This window comes from Perca fluviatilis, chromosome 10, assembly GCF_010015445.1.
Source record: "Perca fluviatilis chromosome 10, GENO_Pfluv_1.0, whole genome shotgun sequence".
Classification (NCBI taxonomy): Eukaryota; Metazoa; Chordata; class Actinopteri; order Perciformes; family Percidae; genus Perca; species Perca fluviatilis.
Window position 1 is genome coordinate 29,780,974 of NC_053121.1, and position 27,065 is coordinate 29,808,038.

At 39.3% G+C, this 27,065-nt stretch overlaps 1 protein-coding gene across 1 annotated transcript; it reads right to left on the minus strand.

The window, feature by feature from the left end:
* Window positions 1–929: 929 nt before the first annotated feature.
* Window positions 930–27,065, minus strand: egf (epidermal growth factor). Its single transcript, XM_039814431.1, has 24 exons — window positions 26,719–27,065; window positions 26,420–26,616; window positions 21,838–22,037; window positions 21,476–21,657; window positions 19,995–20,222; window positions 19,697–19,899; window positions 19,443–19,556; window positions 19,055–19,177; window positions 15,721–15,843; window positions 14,614–14,739; window positions 14,040–14,176; window positions 13,597–13,745; window positions 13,165–13,269; window positions 12,759–12,982; window positions 12,073–12,240; window positions 11,086–11,235; window positions 10,817–10,984; window positions 10,603–10,719; window positions 9,426–9,548; window positions 7,963–8,128; window positions 6,288–6,452; window positions 3,575–3,677; window positions 3,231–3,327; window positions 930–2,933 (listed from the first exon to the last, which is right to left on the minus strand). The coding sequence occupies exons 2-24, from the start codon at window positions 26,544–26,546 to the stop codon at window positions 2,728–2,730; spliced, it is 3,504 nt and encodes a 1,167-aa protein (XP_039670365.1). The 5' UTR covers window positions 26,547–26,616; window positions 26,719–27,065; the 3' UTR covers window positions 930–2,727.

Here is a 27,065-nt window from a genome sequence, read left to right on the forward strand (position 1 = left end):
ACTGTTAACAGCGCATTACGTGGTGCTGGCACGGAATGTGTGAAAATTCTGTGTGGCCACCACGGAAAACAATGCCAATGTAAAGTCAATGGGCCTCATTCACCAACCGTTCTTACGAAGAAATGTGTTCTTAAACCCTTCTTACGAACTTTTTACGAAGATTCTGGCATTCACTAATGTTTTCTTAACTTGGATTTGTTCTTAGCTAAGAACAAAATCTACGAACACTGAAAAGCACTCTTACGCACATTTGAGTGATGACAATTTGCTCCAAATGATTGGTTACTGCATTTAATTTAAGTTCTACAGTCGTTTACAATGATAGTATTGTAATGTATTTCTGATCATTTGTTGAAAAAGAAATCATATTATGCAAAAAAACACAAACGTCATGAATCCGACGTAGACTTTTCTTAGGAACCTTCTTAAGAACATATTTAAGAGAAAACTTAGGAAGATATTGGTGAATGAGGCCCAATGAGAAGAGGACGTAGCATTAAGAACGACTACGGTAGCGAGTAGAATGAAAGGCCGAAAATCCGCGTAGGGAGGTTGGTTGGGGTGGTGGATGGGTCAAACACAGGACTTCCACCCAGGAGACCAGGGATCGTGTCCCGCGTGTCACGTTTCCTAAACCCAACCGGAACCGTCCCGTTCTTCTTTTCCCGCGTCCCATTAATGTTTTCCTAAACCCACTGTTTATTGTTTTCCTAAACCCAACCATCCCGTTCTTCCTTTTTCTTAGAACCAACGTCCCTCTTTTCCCCCCCCCCCCCCCCCCCCCAAAAAATTTTTTTTTTTTTTTTTTTTCTGGGCCCATCACGGAATTTTTTGCGATTCCGTGAAACTGCCACAGATTTTGAGTTAAGGGGCCGTGTTCATTTCACGGAGTGAGATCAGGTTGGTGTTGCAGTTATTGACAAAGCACATTTTTTGGGAATATATATTTTATTGATGGAAATAAAAGCAAGCCTCATCTTGCCATTTGGTAATCACAGTTATAGTACACGGGCTGAAAGGAATACATAACCAGACAATTGAATATAGTGTGAATGACAACTCTGGAAGGGGGTTGTGTTTTTCATACAAATATTACCATCATTTTTCTTGTTCAGATATAATAAGGCCCCTGGCTTGTTTGTATTTCTTTTAAACCAATCACAACCATCCTGGACGGCACTAAGCCCTAGATGCAGCAACGGCTAAATGTGCTAAATAGATAGTGGAGATAGAGGAAGGGACATCTGGCGCATGAAAGAAACACCGGATGTCAGGCTTTATCCCAGCAATGTACATCTGTTGAGCCAGAGTACACTGCACCCATCAAAGCCCCTCGTGGCGTTTACAATACAACACCCTTAAAAGAAGACCTCTCACATCCAACTATTCCATGAAATAAAAGAACAAATGGGGAAAACATAAAAGTGATGTGGCCAACGTCAATTATTTAGTGGTAGCCGAAATACAAAAAGAATATTCAAAACACCCTGCGGAGTACAACTAGTTTGGTAGGCAAGCCCATCGTGAGCAAAGCTAATTGTTGTGATGACTAAAACATCCAAAACACATGAGGTAAATTTGTGATTTTGAGCTAAACAAAATTGGGTAACCCTTTACTTGAAGGTATCTACATAAGAGTGACATGACACTGTCATGACACAGTCATGACACATGAACCCTAACCCTAACATGACAAAAACCAAATGACACTTACTAAAAGAAGCTTTATGTCATAAACGTTTATGACTTGTTTATGAAATGTTTATGACACGTTCGTGACAGCGTCATGTCACTCTTATGTAGCTACCTTCAAGTAACGTGTAACCCAAAATTGACTTGACTTTAAACTAAAATGTGAATTAAGTTCCTAGTGTTTATGCTAGACCAGTCTTTATGCTTTTTGCTAGACCGAAAGTAAGTTGTTTTTCTTAGATGGCCCATGATAACTTGACAAGCGGTACTTTATTCTTTAATAATTTATTTTCAAAAGCAAGCAATGGAAGCAGTTGTTTTTTTTTTGTCAAAATGATGTCCAGATTTTATTGTTTTTGTTTGCTTGTTTGTATATGTGATTAGTTTTCTATATTTTTGCCTTCATTATCTTTTGCAACACTTGATAATCTGATACTATACTTATATCTACTTTGGAACTTTGTAAGAAAGACATAGGCTACTGTACATACTGTATGTATTTTACATGACATAATATATTCTGTTGTCAGCTAGTATTAGGTAAATGTTGATGCAGGGAAGAGTTTCATTCTAAATACTGTATTTTGGAAAATGGGTCGTCATAAAACATTTTTGCTAGGTCTTTGCTTTTAGGTTAACTAAGTGTGTTAACTATTGTTTCTTTTTACCTTGCATCACTTTTGGTGGACTTTATGCACAAGACGCTCTTTTCCTTTGTCGTGCTAACTAGCCAGAGTTTTTTCTGTGTCAAACATATTGCTCTCACTACATCTTGTAATATCATTTTCTATGCTACCAGATTATTGTGTTTACAATAGCTTTCATTGATCTGGTGTGGCATTAGTAAATTGTATGTGTAATAAAAATTTACAGATGAGCGTTGCAAACACAATATTTGTTCATGCAAAAATGCAACAAATAACCTTTAGGTAGGTAACCGCTGCGGTGGCATTTCTTTCATTTCTTGGTACATCAGCCAGATGTTAAGAGTGTGCACAGTTTTAACTGAACAGCTGTGTCGGTCTCTCTGGTAATCTAGGAGGCAGGGGACTCTGGCCTGGGAGTCTGGGAGAACAGTGGTGGCTTGATGGACGTACAAGTGTATGAGCTTGACAGTGACGGACTTGATTGATGGACAGTGGGTTGTGCGGTCTCCATGGCAACAGTTGACACCATGGAACACTCATACCCTCTGTTGTGCTGTGACAATCTTCCCAACTCTTCAGACACAAGGTTGTTGCCTGGCCAAAAAAAACATGATCATTTAGAAATTAAATTGCAAACACAATGGCACAGTTTAGTTGCAGACTTGTCTTAGTTACTTAGGAGGAAGAAAAAGCAATAAGGTCAATACTGTCTACAAAGATGAATGCCAGGGTAACATAGTAAAAAATTGAAGAAAATTGCCGGTGCAACACAGATGTCTTCTTACTTGATGGTTTTATTTCTTAAGGTGCATAACAGTGACTACCGTTTCGATGTAAGGTTACATCTTCATCAGAGTCCTTGACCAGGGTGTTTCTATCAGTTACAGATACCTGTTTCTGAAGAGCAGGATGGACAGACAGCTCTCCTGGGACAGCCCATTGCAGGGATCACCATTCCTTCCACACCATTTTCTGCTACCATGGAGAACTGCAGGGTCATACAGTAAAACATTAAGACCTTTGAGTTTTTATGAACAATTTTATAACTATCGCTCCATTTGTTATGATGTCATGTCTACATAACACTGGCTTCTTGATCTTTTGTATTTATTTGAGCGGAACCTTTTACAGTTAATTATGTAACGCAAATGTATTCACATTAATTTCTGGTTCTCTAAAAATCTTCCTTAAATATGTCAGTTATTTCTGACAGAGCTTGGTGATGAAAGTCTTACCCGCGGCACACTGGTTGTGGTGGTCTCTGACATGCTCTCATCTGTCACGCTGGTCTCGCTCACGCTATCCTCTGAGGGCTGTTTGTGGAAGAAGTTTCTAGTTCTACATAGAAGACAATAAGCAAACATGCAGTATTCTATGTAATTTAATAAATCACAAGGGTCCTCAAATGATCATGTAAATATTCACTGACTCGCATGGCATTTAAATGTTATCAAGTCACGGAGGTGGGGCCCTCGCAGATAAATTACACATTCAAATTCAACATGGTAGGAAATATAAAATTGACCTGTGTTCTGCATAACCTGTAATTAGTGTAATGCCCTGCACCTTACCTGTCCTGCACACACACATACACGTGTTAAAAATTATTTTAAAAAGTCTGTTTCGTTGACCAGAAGTGTTAATTTTAGGGCTGTCAAACGATTATTTTTTTTTAAACGCGATTAATCGCTGAATTTCTATAGTTAATCGTGATTAATTGCATGTTTTATCACATGATTAAACTGTTATTGTATTATTATAGAGCAGACTGTTACGTCCTGGTGTTGGAATCCTCTACAGTGAAATACAGTCACACTTTACACTGTTTAACGTTAGCTGTCAGCATTTTAACCGTGTTTAATCCAGCTGCTAGCTAAAGGTAGGCTAACGTTACCTGCTGTCAGGTATAGTGTAAAGTCAGGCACCAAAATGAGGCATCAAAATTTTCGTTCTTATTCGGTCTCGTTACTACCATTTAGATCGGCACGTTCCGGTACCCAACCCTACTTACCAGAGTCAATGGTGCAATAACTTCTAAATAATTTTGATTACTCACTGACGTCCATTGATCACCGGTTGATGAGACAGCGTTTGCACTTTGGTTTCAATAACAGGTCAGCGAGTAGCACTCTCCAAAATAGTGCTTTGCCTGAGCCCACTAGCATCAACCTGAGTCACGTTAACTGTACAATGCCTAGCTCGTAGCTGGTAGCTCAAGCTTGACTTGCTTCGGTGATATTTTAATTTGGCTTTACACAATGTGCATATGGCTTTCAATTTGTCTACGAGCCGTCCGGGAGTTTTGGAAAAAAAGCGCCATTCAGAATTGTGTTGCTGCTGCATTTCTCCATCATGCCTGCAGCCAGCAGCAGGAGGATGTGTTACTAGTTAGTATGGCAGCTTGATGATAAGTAAAGGTGCGGCAAAGGGTCAAAATAGTAGCCTGTTAGGCACGACGTGAAGCCGAGTGAAGTGAAAATAAATTAATAAATGGCGGCATGCGATTAATGCGATTAAAAAAAATTAACGGTTATACTCCACCATTAAATGCGTCAAAATGCTGACAGCCCTAGTTAATTTAGGTTAAGAGAAACTACCTCAAGGACTGTGTGTCTGTTTTTGGTGCATTTCTTTGCATGTTTGAGCTGTGTTAAAAAAAAAAAAAAATGTGTGTGTGTGTTTTTTTAAATTTTTTAGCCCATATCACTGTGTACTGTATGATACTTGTGTGTGTTGCAGCTTTTGAGTTTGGTGGTTTAGTTTCCTCTGCAAGTGCACTTGCAGTCAAGTGCAAAAGGCAATTTGAGGCAGAGCTATTGGCGGCCATGTAGCGTTTCACCGGGGTCATACCTCAGCGGCTCCATTTTGTAGCTGAGAAATGACCTATTTTTATGTGTAATTGCTGTAGAACAAGCTAAACCAAGCATGTAATTGAAAGCGTGCTGCTTCCACAGGGGAACCCAGACTGCAAAGGTTAGGATGTAGTAGGTGGAGGGGAGGGGTGTGCTTTGTGAGTCAAAAGAGCGGAGAATGCCAACAGCCTTGTCCATAAGCCAGCCAAACAACCGTAAAACAAATCAGCTACTTAGTGACAGCTCAGGTGGAAATAAAAGGGAGGAGGGGTCGCAGTATGTAGTTTACGTATGCTCCTCAGTCAGCTACCCGGGGTTGCATGCTGCCATTCGTTCCACATGTAATCTGCTTCCCGACCCCCTGCTGTCATGCTGAGACACCTACATTACACGGCTCATGCCACCCTGGGTTTGATAGACACCTCTAAATGCTGTCAGCTCATTCATTTGCTGGAGCAGCTCCTCCCTGGCTATCTGTGCTGCCCTATGCTTCCAGTGTCCAGAAGACTGAACACAACACTGCTTATAATATACAACATTATTGGAATGCATACGTCACTGAAGTATAGATAACATAACTGTCCCCAGATCTTTTGTTCATATTTTTTTTTTTTTTACCATTAGGGGGTGAAAAAGCTTACGGAATCCACTTAAGACCATAACAGGACTTTCACATGTATTTCTTATTTTAATAAATCTAAATCTTTTGGGGCCATTAGTATCTTATTAGACTGTTTTGTAATGCATTTATTCTTAGGGATAAACAATAGGTGAATTTACTGCAGAGCTCTTTCACTTTAAAAACAGCTATATTTTTATACATTACTTATATATATTTTATATTATGTCTCTTTAATTTTCCACTGTGTTTATTGTTAGGCACCAAAAAACCCAAGACAAATTCCTTGTATGTGCAAACCTACTTGGCAATAAACCTTTCTGACTGTGATATGGGATATAGTTATGAGCAAAGTGGTCCTAAAGGCTGATAATAGAGCATTTTAGCGAGGACAAGATCTCATACTTCTCCTTCCCTTCCTTGCATTTTTAATGCCTTGACCCTCATTTACCCCTTCTCCTCCTTCTCCCCTCTCACCCGTAACAGTAGGTGACACAGGCAGCGATGGAGAGCAGGGAAACGAGGACCACCATGCAGGCGGCAATGACCACGTTCCTCCTCTTCTCCTCCTCAGCCTGCTGCAGCTCCCACCACTCCAGGTCACTGAACTGACAACGCTCCCCCACGTAGCCTGCTACACAACTGCAACAGGTGAAAAGACAAACAGCATCATGATGTAGTTCACGATCACAATCTCTTACTGAGCGTCGGCGTACTTACAGTAGAAGAGTTCAACTTAGTGGGTCACATGCGTCAACTCAATGCTAAATGATTTTCTTCCAAACATTATGAGCAAAGGTTCTGTTCGAGCCTGACTGATTGCACTTATTGGAGGCTTTAGATTTTGGTAACCACAAAATTAACAGCAAAATACATGTTACAAACTTTATGTAAAGAATCTCTTTTTTTTTAAGATAATTTCTTTTGGGGCTTTTCCCTTTTTATTTTTGAAAGTGGATAGACATGAAAGGGGGAGAGAGATGGGGGATGACGCGCAGCAAAGGGCAGCAGGTCGGATTCGAACCCTGCCTGCGCTGCTGCAGGACTCAGCCAATATGGGGCGAACACTCTTACTGGGTGAGCTAGAGGCCGCCCCATGTAAAGAATATCATAATGAGCAGTTGCGTTGGACACTGCAAGGGAAGAAACTACACGTTTGCTGGAATAATGTTCTCAAATTATTAAATGGACTTACATGTCTCTTGCACAACGCTCATTAGAGCTGGGTATAATTACTGTATGTCACATGTGTCAAACCCAAGGCCAAATCCGGCCCCTCACATATTTTGATCCGGCCCGCAAATCAATTTAGGTTCACACTAGACTTTGGCCCACATAGTTCTTGTAGCTTTTTTCAATGTTTTTTTCTGACCTTTTTGCCACTTTTTCCAATGTTTTTTGGCCCGTTTTACGACGTTTTTTTCCCAGTGTTTTTTTGCTTTTTCAAATTTTTTTCAATTTTTTTTTATTGATGGCTAAGTTACTTTTTTTGCTGACTTTTTGGGGTCTTTATGTCGACCAAGCTGTAAGTGAGGAGATTATATGAGACATGCAATAATACAATAAAAGATGCTTGACTTTTACGATGAAATAATAGCCTGTGAATAACCTAAACATGTTTGTTTTCCAGCGTGGCCCTTCGTGGAATTGAGTTTGACACTCCTGCTGTATATCATGCAAGTTGACATCCAGTCAATGGCTTTAATCATGAAACAATAGTGACACCTACTGGTTGTCAGCTGTAGTACATAACATTTGAGCTACTGTAAGAAGCCAGAGAGCCTGCACTGTGTGATGGAGGAGGTATTCTCATACTTTCAAACAATATTGGCATGATGTGATGGGATTTCATTCCATGTGTTTTTGTAGTGCTGCTTAAAAAGGAGAATACTTTCCAGAGATCAGTTAGTTATTCTCCCGATTGAGTTTCTAGTTTGAGTTACTGCACACTTTAGAGTGCAACCGATCATTGTAGACTCTCTTGAAATATAAAGAGCAGCTTATATTTAACCTCATCTACTACAGAACAGATGATCAGACGGATAACAGTTTGGGAAAGTTAGCATTGTGTACTTACACACGATGTCCGTAAACTGTTAAACTAGGCGATCAGGGGTCATACTGATGGATTACGTGGTGGGGGGTTATTTACTTGCAAGCATAGGACTCCATTTCAGGAAAGTAGAAGCAGACACCCTGGTACAGACAGTAGGAGTCGTGGGTGGAGGGGCAGCTCTCTATTGAGTTACTGTTGTGGTGCCGGGTGGTGACATCAGCAGGGCTACCGGTCGTCACCCATGGCGATGTGGTCTCCAACTCTTGTAGATTCAGGAAATAACGTCATTAAATTAGACACATATACAAACGGCACACTGTTACCTTTTAATACCTTTAATTGTAGTCTGTTCTCCAGAATACTAGTCCTCCTTTGAGGTGACTCATGTAAACACTGTATTCCATGTACTGTATAATAAAAGGGATTAGATTACATCCCAATAATGTTGTTAGTTATATAATAATAATAATAATAATAATATATTTGATATAGCACCTCTTACAGACAGTCACAGAGTGCTTCACACAATAAACATTTGTTAAATTATAGTAGGATCCAAAACAGAAAATAAACAAGCAAAAACAAATACAATACCAATGAAGGTAAAAGATTAGGTAACACTTTACTTGAAGGTATCTACATAAGAGTGACATGACACTGTCATGATCACATGACATAGTCATGACACATGAACCCTAACCCTAATTCTAGGGTTGGGCATCGTTTGGATATTAACAATTCCGATTCCATTTCCGATTCTTCCTTTCGATTCCGGTACTTATCGATTCTCGATTCCGATTCTTTGAGGGGTGGAGTTGAAACGGGTCACATGCTTATTTCACAAATAAGAGGAAATTTTTATTTTGATTCAAAGGTGGTTTGCAGTTTGACGGGGCTTTTTCAATGTAAAATAAAGCCACACTAGAGCACCGCTTACTGTGCTCCATGGCTGTAACACAACAAGCGCCTGGCCGCTATGGAAACCAAAACTTGCGCATGTTAAATTTGGAACCCATGGTCAGATTTGAAACCAAATCCTCCAAACGATTCCAATAAAGAAACGATTCCGATGGAATCGCAATTTTTGAAACGATTCCAAGTAGGAATCGGTTCTCGATGCCCAACCCTACTTGTCATGACAAAAAAACAAATGACACTTACTAAAAGAAGCGTTATGTCATAAACGTTTATGACTTGTTTATGTTTATGACTTGTTTATGTTTATGACATGTTCATGACAGTGTTATGTCACTCTTATTTAGATACCTTCAAGTAAAGTGTAACCAAAGATTTAAAGACTAAAACCCCCAAATTATGAAAAATGGGACAAAAGCGAGTAGAAACAAGTGTGTCTTTCAGCTGCTTTCCAAAAGCGTCAACAACAGTGTACTGAGCCATACTGGATACAAGCCTCCACTCTCTCACCACTTTAAATAGCACACCTGATGATCAGTGGCGAGAGCAAATACATTTATCCTGTCGAACACAGTTTTTCTAATGTTCTAACAGTAATAACCATGGTACTGAAATTGTATGTGCTGTAAATAATGGAGACACACCTTGACAAGTCTTCCCATCGCCGTGATATCCAGAGTGGCACTTGCAGAGATACTTCCCCAAGGCATTTTGGCATTCTGCATGTTTGTCACATTTATGTGTTCCCTGTTTACACTCATCAATATCTGAAACAAAAGGAAAGGATACCTACATTTTTACAGTTCACGAATATGTATACAATTTATGTTATCAGCTCATCCAGATAGCATTTATTTATATTTTTAAGCATTATGATTAAAGGTCCCATGACATGGTGCTCTTTGGATGCTTTTTTAAGGCTTTAGTGGTCCCCTAGTACTGTATCTGAAGTCTCTTTCCCGAAATTCAGCCTTGGTGCAGAATTACAGCCACTAGAGCCAGTCCCACAATGAGCTTTCCTTAGTATGTGCCATTTCTGTGTCTGTAGCTATTGAGGAGGAGAGGGGGGGCAAGGTAGAGGGTGGGGTCTGTGGCCTTGACCAACTGCCACTTTGCTCGTTTGAAAGCCATGATGTCTCTCTCTCTCTCATGGGTGGGCCAAATAAGGGCCAAAAAAGCAGAGAAAATGGAGGTAACCTTCCTCCTTACGACCTCATAAGGAGAAGATTCCAGATCGGCCCATCTGAGCTTTCATTTTCTCAAAGGCAGAGCAGGATACCCAGGGCTCGGTTTACAACTATCACCATTTCTAGCCACTTGGGGACCATAGGCAGGCTGGGGGGATGTATATTAATGTTAAAAAACCTCATGAAGTGACATTTTCATGCCATGGGACCTTTAAAGAAAGGAGAACGATGATAAACAATTTCTCAATAACATGGCCCGCACTTCTCTGATACATTGGTACAAGTATTATTTTAGCTGTCAAATAAGTTGACAACTGACCTCTTACTACTGCAGACAGACAAACTTAGCAAAGGAATTAATAATAATGTGAAGAGTAAAATTTTTTAGACTTGCCTTTTAAGGCATTTTGGCTTTAGCTCCTGTCATTAATGATTATGTTAAATATTGTGATTATCATTTCTGCTCCTTTCTCAGTGCTGTTACAGTATGTATGCCAAAAATGTACAATTTAAACCCCTACTACTGTAAGTGAGATAAAAGTGTCCCTGTATCAAATGTAATTCCATAAGCTTTCTTGAGGATATGTCACTTCATCCCAAGACACATTTGTTGTACAGGAACAGAAATACTCACCCACACACATGTGTCCATCACCTGTAAAACCGTCTAGACATAGACAGCTTGGGCTGCCAGCACTGAGCAGGCACTGTGCATTTACATCACAGCGAAGCGAGTAACACTCATTCTGGTCTGACGGAGAAGGGGACACATGGAATCATGACATTTATTTAGAGTAAGACCTTGAGTGGGATGCACTACACACAATTTGCACTGTTTACACTGTTACCTGAAACCATCTTGTCTGTGAAGAGAGTTGGCTCACTGCCCACATCCGATTCTAGATCAGCCGCCGCTCTACCGGCTGACAGCCCAGGTGTTGTCAGGGGGGCGCTCTCATCGTTGAAGGTTTTGTTTTTGAGAGACGTTAATTCAGTGGATTCACTGTCTCCAGATTCTACACAATAAAGTCAGATAGTTAACAATAAGCATTCATCATTGGTCAGTTTTACTTCATAGCTCATTCAGAAGTGTATTAAGTAAGATATCTCAAATCACCTGCTGTCCCATTCGAAGCGTCGGCAGGCAAGCAACCTTTTCCATCAGCTGATAGGTGGAAGTGTGACAGACAGGAGCAGTGGGCCAATCCCAGTTTGCTTTCACACACCTGGGCACAACCTCCATTTAGGTAAATGCAAACGTCGGCCCCTGCAGATGAGGATGCAATATGTATAAATATAAAGCTCAATCATTCACTTTTAGGATGACTTGTTTTATTGCTGCTGGACTACACGTATCTTATCATTTATCCTAAATTCTTAACGTCATAATTTAGAAATATTCCATCTGCGATAAATGTGCAGGAATTTGTTTAGTCAGTGTTTTTTTTTTTTTTTTTTTGCATAGCTTAGTAAATACTAACACATAGAAAGCAGTGGAAAGACAAAAGAGGCTGCAGGATACATGCTGTATCATAATGCACAATCTTTCAACTTGAGATCATTTTGTCATCCTTCCTTTGCTTTTTGCTTGTGTTACAAACAGTGTTTTTACCCCTTGTGTTGTCCTCGGGTCGAAATATGAAATTTGATTTCTAAACAAAAAATATGGGTTTGTTTCAACTAAATTGCCCACAAATAACATGGATGGTTCCGTACACGAAACAGGCTGTGATCATCCATCGACATATGTTCGTCTGATCTTAACTATTAGCTAAAATAATTCTGAATTTCTATTACTATATATAATAACATGTATATATATAATACTTCTAGTTTTATCTAAAAATGTAGGCATAATTTAATATGAATGAGGTTTATTGACTATGAATTCCAAAAGTAAGTGTAAAACTAGTGGTAAAAACTTGGAATAAAGTTGGCTAAGAAGATTTAACACAGAATTGGCTGATCATTTATAAAACAGGCAAAGCTGACCGGGACAATTTTAACCATGGTTGAAGGGAAGACAACACAAGGGTTAAACCTCTGTGTATAGTTTCTGAACAAACTAAAATCTCTAAAATGAATCCCCTGCGTCTCTCTTTACCTGGTTTAGCAAGGGGATGAACCACCACGATGGATGCTGGTTGGACCATGTTGCCATGGATACGTTGCAGTTTTCTCCCAGTCCGCTTGTGCACGCTCCGCAGCTGCTGGTGCTCCTGATCAGATATCCACAACCTGTCCTCAAACACTGCCAGGTCAAAAGGCCGACCTGGAGGCATCAGAATGGAGGGAAAGAAGACTTTGAGTTCACCAAGTGTTTTCAAGGTGAGAACTATTCGATATCTTGTGTTCATATTACCTAAGGGAGTAGTGTGATTGCAAGGACATTGGTTAGAGAGGGATTTCAACATATTGGAATGATGTTTTAGGGAGATGGGCAGTTAACTGGGGACATCACTGAATGAGAGAATGAATAATAAGTGCCCATTTATTTCAATTTCTTCCCCTCCTATGGCTGCTGTAGGACATCTTAAGTTCGGTTCGTTAGCCTTTGCTTTAATTTGTCAGACTCGGCTCTGCTTTAATCAGTCTAAGGCACGCTTTGTCAGGCTTAGGTCAGCATCTACCGGACTCTGCCGTACTTTATCATCTGTAGTTTTTGAGTTTTTATTTTTTAATTTCACTTAGCCCCTGATGACAAGCAAGTCTGTATAGAATTGTAATCAAACGTTTTGTCAATGCAGTGAACTTGTATATATGTGTGTGTATGTGTCACACAAGCCTCACCTACTTGGTTCTCTAACAGGACCTGTCGATCTGAACCATCCAGAGCTGCACTCTCCACCATGCCCCTCCTCTGGTCGCACCAGAACAGACGGTCCTCTGTGAAATCGATGGCCAGGCCGCTTGGTGACACCAGGTTGGTGCTAGCGATTACAGAGCGGTCTTTCCCTTCCAAAGAGGCGCTTTCCACAACAGGCACGGCCCCTATATCAGTCCAGAATAACTTCCTCAAAAAGTAAAAAAAGCATTGTAAATTAGACATAGAAGATGTATTATTCCCACAGAACCTTAAGGTGTCACATGCTCTATGCACTGCTGTTTATTAATATTGTTAATCCCTGTAGGTGAATTGCAGTTAGTTTGTAGCTTGAATATCTGAAACTATCATACACATACACGCCACACTCACTTTGCCAAAGGATGAACTGCGATTCCTCTTGGTTTTTCTAGCCCTTTGCTTACAATGGTTATTTGGTCCAATCCAACCAAGGTACTGCAGTCAACAGTTGACTGGCTGGAGGACAAAAGTATAAGTATAGTATTAGTGTAAAACAAGACAAAAACCATATCAATTCTGATAATGTTTAGTAACGTAACTGTTACTTAAATATGCTATAAAAACCAACTCCAAAAATAGACTTTTAAACAAATTTGAGTGGGACATTTAAATTCCCAATTGTTTTTATTGAGGTTTAATAAAAACAAAACAGATTAACAAAAATCTTACATTGAAAAGCAAATGTCTGATATACAAATGTTCAAGTTAAATCATCCAGGACTTAATGAAACAACCTTTTTTATAAATAATCCTCAACATTTACTCTCTGCAAACACCACACACCTTTTATCTGTCCAGTACATCCTGCGATGGACCCAGTCTATCGCCAGTCCTTCGGGAGAGTCCAAACCATCAGAGACGAGAACGTCCCTCAACCCGCTGTTCAAATCAACCCGCTCAATTGTCTTCTGGCTTGTACTAGCAAAGTACACCTTGAAAATGCATATAGATGAGCAGTAAAGCATTCAATATGTTCTGTTTTGCTACTATAAAGTAGAAAAGATTGTTTTACGTTGGTGAACCCCACAAGCCATCAAATTACAGTGTCTGTCCACTAGGTGTCTCTGGATGTCTGCACCAAAACCTGACTCTGCTCTTCCTAAATTCTGTTACTCCAGACTCATGACACCTTAGGGCAGTATAGTACATACTCTACTACTTTTGCTTCTATTGAAAGAAATCTGAAACAAAACGGCAATAAAAGATGCAAGGAGTTTTCATCTTACATTATTCTGGACAGGGTCATAGTCCAAAGCTATGATTGTTCCTCGGGGCTCCTCCACAAGGGCTTTATCCCCAGTGCCATCAAGATTAATTTGTTTTACATCCACTAGATTGGCAACTAGCAGATAAGGTGGTGGTCCTGAAAAATAAAAATATTACTTTATGATCAGATGTACTATAGTAGATGTAAACCCACGCACGCTCAATGGTGTTTTAAGCCCCCAACGTCTCCTTCCAGGCAGCGCTGCGACCGTTGACTTCAAGGCACCTAACCCTAACTTTAACTTTAACTTTAACTTTAACTTTAACTTTAACCCTAACCCTAACCATAACCATTACCTAATCCTAGGCAGCGCTGCCTGGAAGGAGACGTTGGGGGCTTAAAACACTGATAAACGTAAACCCACTAGACTATTCTTTTCTATTTTACCTTGTTATTTTTACCTTCTTTTTTTGGAATAAACAGAATTGTGAAAGATTAACAGTAGAACACACCGTCAGATTAGATAGACAGAGAGTGTTTGTCTGTGTGGGCTTATCCGCCTCAGCTGACTGCTCTGCCATAGTATGACTCACCAGAGGCAATGCAGCGCTTTCCATCTCGGTGGAGCTGGTAGCCAGGCAGACAACCACACTGCCACCTAGTCGGGGTGACAGGAGTACAGAGCTGACTGCAACCCCCTCTGTCTGCAGACAAGCAGCCTGCAATGGCGACAAAACTGTGTTACACATACACATATAAGCTTGTGTTCTCCACATAGAGGCTCTATTTTCTAACAGGACTCCCACAGCATATTGATTTAATCCTACTTCATATCTTATTACTGGTAAGACATTTGTATGTAGTGTAGGGCACTTTCTCTTTCCTAATTTTACCCACTTATCTTTTGGCAGGACAGTAAAACTGAGGCGATGTTTTTCAAATTCTTATTCAGTTCGGCTTAATGCAGTAGAAAGTGTTACATATGGATACATTATAATAACAGGGAGCCGTTCACAGTGCCACACTGGTGAATCATTGGCTACGGAATACCTCTGGAAGGTGACACATTTTAAAGAATCCAGAAGATCTAGGCAGGTAAATTTAAAACTCCTAATAAAGTCTTCATAGATGATGTCTTACTCTAAATGGATTCCATCACTTGTACAGTATGATCATTATCTTTTGGATCAACTGGTTACTGCACTGGTGTGCTGTCAGACGTTTGATCCATCTGACCACTTTGATCCAACTCTTGCCTTCAAGATACAGTAGTAATTGCAATATCTATCTGACACATCTTACTGTTGCACTAAATCATTCAGTGTTTAGCTTAATGTTATTAGTTCAGTTGTTTCTATTGTCATACTATATTTATATTTCTACAATAAGATAATAAAAGCACTTTCAGTGGGAAGATAACCATACTCTTTACATTAAACTTCAGCATTTAAACACAGGAAAGAATACTTTCTACACTGGTGTATTTGTGAAAACGTAAACACTAAATTAAAAATGTAACTATATGCAAAATAACTAAAATGCAAATTTTTACTTCAAATAAGATTTTAAAAATAGTTTAGTCTATAAAGATATTTACATATATATATATATATATATATATATATATTCAGATATTCTGAAAATTAGGTAGATTTTAAGTTTCAGATTAAACGGCAGATAAATTGTGATGTAGTCCCTACCAGTACAGGCTCGACCATCCTCCTGCAGTAAAGATCCCTCTGGACACACACAGACAGCACCCTCGTCTGTTGTCAGGCACCCATGGCCACACTTGGTGATATTGCCTTCACATGGTACGATCTCTGAATGTGGAAAGAAAATGTATATCTTGTATCAATAATCTGGTGCATTAAGGCTTGGTGAGTTGAATGAAAGGTTAAAGGAAGTTAAAGAATGTCATACAACTGGTCATTTATGGCTGTATTAACAAGATCAAAGGGATGTTACATGTTTAAGATATGTCCAGGTTATTTTGGGGCTCAACAGTCAGTAGAATCTAACAGCCAGATGGACAACAAGCTTCTTAGTAAAATCATTTTTATGAAGTCAACCTTAACCCTATCAAAACAGATGAAAGTGTGATGAGAATGCAGTCAAAGCCTACACAGTGAGGGTGATGTGATGTTAGCTCACAGGAGTGTGGTATCTCCTGTACCTGTGAATATGGGCCAGGTGTACAGAGGCAGGCAATACAGATATGAACCTTATGTGAAATAGTATCTGTTGCTGTGCCTCTGACTGGTAACTTCTCCCTAGTGGTGAAAAAAAATATTGTTCTAGCCTTCCAGCATGTCACTGAGTAGACTAAATATTAATTGAATACATTATGAGAGAACAGTTTTGTGTATAAAAATGATAAAAGAATGAGAGACAACAAGAAAATAGAAGGTTCTAGTCTTAAATGAAAAATTCACTTAACCAGATGAGGATTTGAAAAAACAAATTAAATTATTTTTCCTATTTGTTTTTATGGAATCAAAAATAAGACATAAACAGCCCGGCTATATCCTCCGGCATGTAATCTCTGTTGTCGGCACCATTGTCTAGCCTGCCACTTGGCTGCATATTTCTTTTCTCCTGGACTTGAAGGTTGTCTGCTTGACATTTTATAGACAGGCAAAGCTGCTGACCAGATATGTTTCCGATTGCAAGTGTCACCTCGTCATCTAATCTCATTGTGTCTGTGAACCATCCCTGTTCTCTTGGCCTCATAGCTGTGAGATTAGAAGAGATTAGGATGTGTCCATGTTTTACTATGTTGTGAAGTTAATTACTGTGTAGATACTATGGAAATAACGGTAACTAGAGGGAACATTAGAAGAAGAAAAAAAACTCTTAATAACACAAAAAATAATGTCACCAAATCCTTAGTCTATATCCTAGACGTTACACTTCCGGGATTGCTCCGGTGCTGCAGGAAATTCCACCGGATGCATGTATTTTCCGTTTCCTTCCACTTTCTTTGTGTTGGAATTTTAAATTCGGTGGATTATTGAGGACTATTGTTGACTGCTCCTCAGATGTCTGCATGGTAAATTGAGACAGCTAGCTAGACTATCTGTCCAATCTGAGTTTTCTCTCGCACAACTATTTTGCAGCGGCTCTGTGCGGAGTTTAGTTCCACCCATGACAATTCTGATTGGTTTACAGAAATGCCATTCAACCAGAGCACGTTTTCCTCCCATCCCGAATGTTTTGTGGAGTAGCCAGACCCTCCTTCAGCGCGCTTTGGCCTGGCAAAGCGAGACTACCAAATCCTTGACAAAATAAATAGGTTTTAGCAGTTTATTTGACTAAATAAAGATGACTATACATTCCCTCATGACTGCAGTGCATACGTTTGTGCCAACACATGATATTGTCTTAAGTATCTGTTCACTAAAAACTAATTATGTTATGCTGGCAGACAACAGACCTGCATTATGGCTGAGAGAAATGACCAAATACAGACTGAGGTAGATGTATATCAAATACCTGGATTAGTAAAACAGTCAAATGTCTCCAAACAATACATTTTAGTATAGCACTTTTGACAGAAAACTGTCTGCTGTCCAACAAGGCTACCAAAAGAGAAATTGGTCTAATCCTAACAATAAATTGTTGAAAATATTTTTTACTAACTTTAAAATGATATCCCTACTTGCAACTACCTTACACAGCCCTTCAGTATCAGCACAACTAGACCTATGGTGACAAAGTGGCAGTGTTTTAACCCAAGTTACTTAACACACAATTGGCAGCTCACATACGTCTAGTCTAGTATGTCTAGCATATGACCCAGCCTTTTTATTGGCTCTGGAGGGTCAAAGTAGTGTCTGGGGGACAAATGCCACCTTTCATAGCACCACAAAAAGAAGAGGATCTAATCTGAAACCAGAGCTTCTTTCATTATGCTGACGAAAACAAAGCACAAGTGGTACCACTTTTTGAATACAACCTACATTTTTCTTATCTCATAATAATGATTATTTTTTCAATTTCTTATGCAGTCACACTTTAATTTCACACTGCACTTGACATAGCTTCCCATAAAAGAAAAAAACTGCCCAAATTGAACACTACATGAATGCCAATTTTTGTCAGTCAAGGGGTTTAGCCAATTTATTGACGTCAACATAATCCAGAAGTGTATTCACATTTTTTTTTTTTTACTATAAGTCATTAGATCGTCACCAGTGAACTATCAATCCACAATTAACAGCTAGTGCTGTTTGACTTCCCTGCTACCTAGCTTTATTGCTATATAACTTGATCTGTTAATGTATTTTCTGTGTGCCATATATAAAGTATAATGCCGTTATGGAATCAAAACTGAACTGAAGCTTTTTAAGAAATTAGAATAGAAAATACATTAGAAAGAAATTAGTTCATATGATCAACATAACAATAACACATATGTTTCCACCAGTAGCGGAGATAGCGTGGGTGTTTGGGCCACCCCAAGGCCCCATGCCAATTAGGGTCCCCTCATACACTGCTAATCTTACATCACTTGACAAGACAGGGCCCCTCGTCAAGTGACACTTTTCTGATTATTAGTTGAAGGAAGCTAATTACTGCATATGATCACAATCCAGCTCTTCTTATCAAACGTAACAGTCACTTAATTCATGGTTACAATGGAAAACCAGCACAACAATGACAATTACCAGGCAACAAAACACTACATTCTAAACAGACACATTAAAAAAACGAACCTCATAAAGTTACATTTGTATTTTGAACAAACGGCAAACTTATCAGCAAATTTTCTATTTGCTCTATTTACCGCCTAGCATCATGAGCCACGATATCTTTATTATTTCACGTCATTATTTCGTTCTTGAGTCAGTTTGACAGTATAACCTACAAATGCATAATGCAACCCCTTCTGCTTGCTTCTTTCTCAAATAGCTTTTTCGTTTTTTTCCAAAAATTATACAATATTTATCCAGGGAGTACAGTTAGACAGTGGCAGCGCCATAGATATATATATACAGATGCCAATCTATGTATATGAACTTTCATGCATACCTCCACATGTCTTCCTGTCTGGTAGGAGGGCATATCCTTTAGGGCAGGTACAGAAATAGGAGCCTGGGATGTTTTCACAACCAAGAGAGCAGCCGTGGTTCCAATGGGCACATTCATTAACATCTATGGCACAAACAGACAGAAATAGTGACGTAACTTCTTTATGTTATTTAAGTAGACACTCTTATTTGAATGTCCTGCCATACTTTACTTATACTCTATGTGTGGCCACAGGGGGAGTATATAGGATGGGTAATAGACTGCAAATTGTGAGACTCATTCCAACTTTGGTAATAAGCAGTCAATGCTGTGGCTCGTTTCTGAACTAACTGGACAAAAAAAAAATCTTGAATGAATTTTTAATTTAATTAGTGGTACCAATACCAACCTTCACAATAAGTGCCTTGCTTACTGAGAGCAAAGCCTTCACTGCACTGGCAAGGCCCTTGTTCGGCTAGACTGGAACACACATTCACGCAATTTCCACTCTGTTCGTCGCAACCTGTTTGAAAGGGTTAACAGTAATACATTACTAAAACATTGCCATTTCAGATATAGCTGCTGTAAAATAAATGTAAATACAAGTAATACAATGGAGAGAGATGCTACAGAGCAATTTAAATGTCAAAGTTAAGCTGTAACCTGGAAATGGTGATTGGGAGTCTGCCATTGGCTGGTTGAGGGGATGTACCACCTTGATATCAACTGGGGGTTTTGCCATTTGTTTTATGTTAACAGTCAGTGGCTCTCCACCAGTGTACTTGTTGACTTGTTTAATAACCCGAGATGCGGCATCAGTGTAGTACAAGTGCTCCAGAAAAACTGATATCCCCAGTGACTGAGATCTGACCAAAGAAGACAAAAACACAAGTGCTTTATCCTGGTTTGCTAACAAAAATAAAATGATAGATAAATGAACGGAAAACAACAATATGCTCACTGAAGGGGCGTATCTATAATGTGCAGGACGTTCCCGTTGTAATCACAAGAGGCAATGGCACTTTCTCCTTGCAGACCAAACTGAACCCAGTACAGTCTTTTATCCTCTCGGTCAATCGACAGTGCTTCCAGTTGTTCTGCTATCTTAATAAGTGTAGTTTTCATCTGTCCTGTCGCATCAGACCGCTGAATACTTGGAGTCATCCCGCCAGACAGCCAAAAAAGAAACCTGCAAAATATTAGTTTTGAACTGAGAAAGGGCTTTGTAAATAAGTATTCCCAAATATCTCCACTTTTTTCTAAAGTTGTTTGGTTACTTTTTGTGTTTCTCAATTACAAAACAGTGCCAGTTAAAGGTGCTCTAAGTAAGTTGTTCCCAAACTGGGGTCCGGGCACCCCAGGGGGCGGCAAAGATCACAAGGGGGGCGCAAGTCTTTATCTGGTTTGAGGTTGAGGTAAAAAAAAAAAATATTTGCACATGGTAAACAAATTATGATAATACACCACTAGAATATATAATGTATACAAAAGTCTGTATGAAAACTATATATTTTGTTGTATCCTCGTTTTTCCTGCTGCCACGGCATCACTATTTTATGAATGAAACATGGCGGAGAAACGTAACAGTGCTGATAACTCCTCTGTATCAAAAAAGAAAGTAAGGCTCTATCTCGAGAGTTACCTCAACTTCGGTTTCGGGTGGGGGGCTCAGCCTTTCTAGACATGAGTAGGGGGGGCGCCAAGGAAAAAAGGTTGGGAACCACTGCTCTAAGTGATGTGACGCGTTTTTTAGGCTACAAATTATACATCTCCTCACTATCCGCTAGCTGACTGTCCCCTGAACACACTGTAAAAAAACACGGTCTCTGAAGACAGCTCAGGCTGTCAAGAAGGAGCTGGTTGAGTCATGAATACGCATTAGCGAAGTAGCCTACGTGCTAACGCTGCTGCAATGATGGCTCAACCAGCTCCTTCTTATCGGTTATTGGCTGGAACACTGTTTGTTATGGTTCATGGGGCAGGTTGGCACAGTTTGTTTTTGTTGCCGTTTGTGGAGAGCCCGTTTTTTTGTGGGTTTTCCGGCGCCCGCCCCCCGCGCGGTTTGTGTTTTTTGTTTTTTTTTTTTTTTTTTTTTTTTTTTTTTAATAAATACAACAAAAATAAAAAACAAATTTTTTTTTTTTTTTTAACCCCCCCCAATGCCCCTGTTTGGGAATTTCGTTATATGAATGCTAACATGAATGCCCCAACATCAGTAGTTTTATAATCCCATTGCCTCACAGTCATATTTTAGTAGTGTTTAATAAACAACAAACTAAGTACAAAGTAATTTAAACATGCTCTAGGCATGGAGAAATATTACTCAATGTTAATGGAAATCTTTCACTGCCATTATTCACTTTTGCATATCCACTTGTCAATCTGCTCGACCAAAATGCAATAAAATCAAAATCATCAAAATTGTAATGCAGAATGGATTACCTGTTAGTGGGGTCAACGTTTATACAACTGGGTTGGGTCAAGTGTCTTAAAAGAGTCCTTTCATTTTTCCCATTTATATCCATTATCTTGATTTTTCCCTTTTCTCCACTTGTCCAATATACACTGTTCCAAACCCAATCCACCGCAAGTCCCGAGATATGTTTGTCAGATGAGTACAGTTTCTGAAAAACAAATCAAAATGAAATGAAAATTATCTTAATCAAACCCCAGACAAATGCATACTTCTCAAATCTTACGAAAAATACACTTTTGATGAATTTGAATGCATTTTTCAGACAACAGACTGGAATCTATTCACACCAGCTAAGTTCTCTACAACTTTAGAGTAGTTACATAATCACCTGTCTGTTTACTCCTCTCACTGATGCTTTGTAGATGACCCCACTGTGTTTGTCAGCCCAGTAAACTCTCTCCTCTCTGAAATGAAAGTCCAGCAGGATCGAGCTTCCCACGCCAGCCACAAGCCTTCTCTGGTTCTTCCCATCGAGGTCCATGCGATGAATAGCTTTCCCATGGCCGAATATGAGGAAGGGCTGTGAGGCTTAAAAAAATCAAACACCATGTCTTTAATGAATCTTATGAATTCCATGCTTTTGATCTCTTCAGTATGTTGGTTTTGTCTGACAGTCCAAAACCCAAAGATATTGAGATCACTGTCACATGACAAAAGGAAAGCAACAAATCCTTTCATTTGAGGAGCTGAAACAACAGAATAGTTGAAAAATAACTGAAATTATTAAACGATTATCAACATAGTAGCTGATTTATTTTTTTGTGGTTCGACTAATACATGAATTGACTAAACCTTGCAGCTCTAAATATTTAGTAAAATACGGAGTATCTAGTCTGTAGTATTTCCCCCTTTTTTTCAACCACAGATTTTCCTTTGAATAGATGCAGGTTTCTTCCTTTCTTTATTCTTGACAAAATGAATCCCAGGGACAGTTAGGTAACCCTGGCAGTATTTAGCATTTCAATAGCTGCTTCTTCCCTCCTTGTGTTCGCAGTTGTTGTCAAATTATCTAATTTAAAAAGCCTATTCACGGCTGTATTGGGAGGAATTTCAAGGCAGACTCGGCTGCTTCTGAATAAAACATTATCCCTTAGCAACACATTACTCATCGTTTGACTCTGACAATACTCTGCAATGAATAAAGTTGAAGGCTAAAGGGGTTAGTGTTTTTTCTTTCTCTAACAGGTTTCTGCTTTAGTACACAACATTTATACACTAAAGCTCTGATAAACCGTAATGACCAGTAAAAAAGGGTCAAAACTTCTACATTTGTAAATGGTAAATGGATGTCCATTCCAACATGTCAGTTGGAAACACTGAGTTAGGTTTTATAATGAATGGACGTAGTTTGCTTGAGAGCCCATTAAACTTTGACAAACTGGTCTACGAGTAGAAACCAAATCTGTGTTTGCTGTCTGGATGACTATTGATAGAAGGTGCGCTGGTCTATCATGATAATAACACTGTCATGTGCAACCATGGATACCTCTCTTAACTCTATGGAATGAAGAAAACAATGAGAAACACCAGACAAACAACATAATAATGTCTGGGCTGAGGTCCCCAAGATGGCTCCTGGTGCTGAGTTGCTAGGAGGCATCCTGATGAGTCATTAATTGACAAGTTCACATGGTGGTCAGCATGATTCTTGACCTAGTAAGCTCAGTTCATTGGAATTTATTGGAAAAACGGGTAATTTTAAAACATTATTTTTAATTTTACAATTCAAAAACAAAACAAATGTAAGCCCTTTCGGATCAGTTGGCAAAGTCACACAAAAACACAGTTGCTCCTAATGCATGCACAGGTAGGCAATTAATATGGACATTGATTCCCCATTTTACTTTGTTGTTAACATTCATTAGGGCAGTTTGAGTAGCCATTTTGGATGCTATGTTCAGTGGGTTAACCAATGCAATCCTCTTGCTCATCAAAAGAACCAACTGATTGAGTATGTTAGCTGTGGATGAGCTGTTAAACCAGACATGTAGAGTAATGATATTGAACGCAGCTTACAGTACTTGGCCTCTAATTTATTGCACAACTTTAGAGTCTGGCCAACTTTGATTTTGCTCTAGTGACTAAAGATGTAGGATCATTCTTGGCACAGCATGGTGCAAAGTGGACAAGGGCCTTGAGTCGGACAAAGACATTTTCAATAGGAGCACAAAAGGTGTTGGTATGTTGGGACAGCCAATGTTGCTGTTGAAGCCACAATACGTGCTGCTTCATGGTGCTATAACGTAATTCTTTTTTAAAGGTCCCATGGCATGTCACTTTATGAGGTTTTTTAACATTAATATGCGTTCCCCCAGCCTGCCTATGGTCCCCCAGTGGCTAGAAATGGCAATAGGTGTAAACCGAGCCTGGGTATCCTGCTCTGGCTTTGAGAAAATCTAAAAAAAAAGCTCAGATGGGCCGATCTTGAATCTTGCTCCTTATGAGGTCATAAGGAACAAGATTACCTCCCCTTTCTCTGCTTTGTCTGCCCAGAGAATTTGGCCCACCAATGAGAGAGAGACATCATGGCTTTCAAACGAGCAAAGTGGCAGTTGGTCAAGGCCACACCCCCACCCTCCACCTTGCCCCCACCCCCCCTCCTCAATAGCTACAGACACAAAAATGGCACGTCCTAAGGAAAGCTCATTGTGGTACTGGCTCTAGTGTCTGTAATTCTGCACCAAGGCTGAATTTCGGGAAAGAGACTTCAGATACAGTATTAGGGTAACACTAAGGTCTATAATAATAATAAGGGTATTTAATTTAATCTGTAATTGTAAGGCTGCTTTTCTCATACTGTACTAGTGTTAATTTCGTCAGAAGAGACAAGACTAAATCAATGACCTTGTTTTCCATGACTAAGACGAGACGATGACGAAACTGCGCCAATGTCCAAAAACGCTGACTAAGACTAAATTAACATGCATTAGAAAAAAGACGAGACTAAAATGTTTTGCATAAAATTAAAACTAAGATAAAATCTCTCTTCATTTTCATCTCTAATCGTCTCTATTTTTTCATCATGAGATAGAATATTCAGCTGTTATTAGGGTTGGGTACCAAGACCCGGTGCGACGGCACCGACAGGTGCCTTAACGACCGTTATCTACCGGACCGAATAGCAACGCGGATTTCGGTGCCACTTAAATGCCTGCGCTTCTCCCTGATGCTCATTAACGGATGTTAGAGTCAACCGAAACATCGCTTCACGGGACCCTAGTTAATACTACACTTGGCAGCAGGTAACTTTAGCCTACCGTTAGCTAGCAGCTGGAGTAAACACGGTTAAAATGCTGACTGCTAAACGGTGTAAAAGTTTGTCTGTATTTCACCGTTGTCTGAAAAACAACACATATGTTGCGTTCACTTAAAATACGCCTCGCCAGCTTCGTGCTGCATTCAAAGTTATTGTAAAATATCTTTTTCCCATGCAGTGGTTGTTTTTGTCGTTTAACAGGAATTTACTGGTGAAATAAGGAAGAGGCTCAATATTGATATAACTTCATATAATTTATTTATGTTTATAACTATTTGACTGAAATGGTTATCCGAAATAAATTATTTAAAAAAAGACTAAAATGTTTTGACTAAAACTTGACTAAGATATATTGAGTTCTGTTTTGACTAAAACTACACTAAAATGACGAGACTTTTAGTTGACTAAAACTTGACTAACAAAAAAAGATATGTGAATGACTAAATATGACTAAAACTAACAAGGACATTTGGCACAAGACTAAGACTAAATTAAAAATAGGTGACAAAATTAACACTATACTGTACAGTAAGGTGTTGATGAGTATCAACCCTGTTAGAGTGGAGAAGCAACTAAACCAACTGATGTTCTTCATGGGATATATAAAAATATCACATTATTACAATTCATTACAAAACATATTATTTTTTACCTAACTCTGCCAATCTAGCATGACAGCGGCCATTCCGACAAGATTTTGGACATCAGTGATCACCATCTGTAAGCTTCAACTGATGTCCTTGTGGCATCCCACAAAAAACTTGGGCTCAGCCTGAGATACTCCCACTCAAGCGCAGGCCAGTTTACTGTACCTTTGCTACAATGCATTTTATTGTCTGCTTAGCCAAGTTAACTTTGTCACACGTGTTGTAGAATGCCCAACTTTTGCCCTCTGTTGCCTACTGCTTCCTGAGATGGGGTACTTCTTGTGGGAGAAACATTTATTTCACTTGATCACAGTTTTTTTGTTTATCCATGACCAGCACCAGCCCAAGACAGAATAAGGGTTGTATCAGTAGTTTTAATAGTAGTCAACAGTGTAAAGTCTTTAGGGTGTAATATCCACAAAGAGTAAATTAAGTTTATATTTGAATTATGTATCACTGAAGCAAAAGTGTATTGTTGAAAAAAAAAACACATACAACCTAGGTTATCTAGGTTTAGATATAATACATAAACTTCAAGTTATATTTATCTACTTAAATAATTAATAGAAAATTGAGCAAATAAAATGTGCTCAAGATTGTACATCACAAATTTGGATCACTGTGCTGTGTGGCACTCTACGTGTGTATAATATGATAATATATATTCATATACATATTGAGCATCATCACATTTTACCATTATTTATATGTGCCTTATGAAAGTAGTTCTTCCCTGGCCAACCTGCCCTGTGATAATGCCATATTACTTACAATTTTATCAGAAGTACCAACTATACTCAGAAGATACTGTTTTTGATGGTTAGGATTGTCATCTTAACTACTTTCTTTGCCAAGTACACACAGGTACATCTACAAAAAGAGTATACTTCTGACACACATAGTTTAAGGACAAAACAACCTCATATACAGAAGAGTATCCAGTAGTCAGTACTTTACCATGAATTGGGAGTCACAGTTTAAACAGGAGAGGTGTCAAACAAACTCACCCACACAGCTGTTGTTTCTCCCTGCTCGCGACAGACGTTCATCCCAACATGCTGTACCGAGGGCCAAGGTTCCAGAGCTTTGCACCATAAAATAGATCAGCGCTGCTGTGATCGTTGCAGCCAACATAATCCTGCACTCCTTCCTGCCTTGGGAGCTGCACTTGTTCACTTTTTCTCAGGCATTCCCACTATTAGCACTGGCACACAAGAATTCCCCAAAATTAAGCAACATTTGTTTATGGACTGTTGGCATCCTTGTCCAAGGGTTCAACTTAAAGAGACAGCAGAACTTTACATACCAGAAGACGTTGAACTAAAGAGAGATGGAAAACCACAATGAAAAGATGGAGTACTCAGAATAAAGACGGTAACACTGCCGGTGCAGTGTTCAACCAACATAACAAAAAAAAACGGTGTGGGATCCTGCTCACTCCCTACTTTGGCCCCTAGGCTGCCAGTCTGTTTTGGAAGCAAAGATTGAAATTCCTGACACCCCCGTGGTAAATTTTGCACATGTTAGTCCAGCATTGGAGCAAGATCTTCTTTAAGCTGCAGTCAGTGTCTCAAGCAGAATGTGGAATATGCAGGCAATGAGGCTGGGCTGAAGAAAGGTTCCACATAATAACAACATCTTCCCCTCACCCCA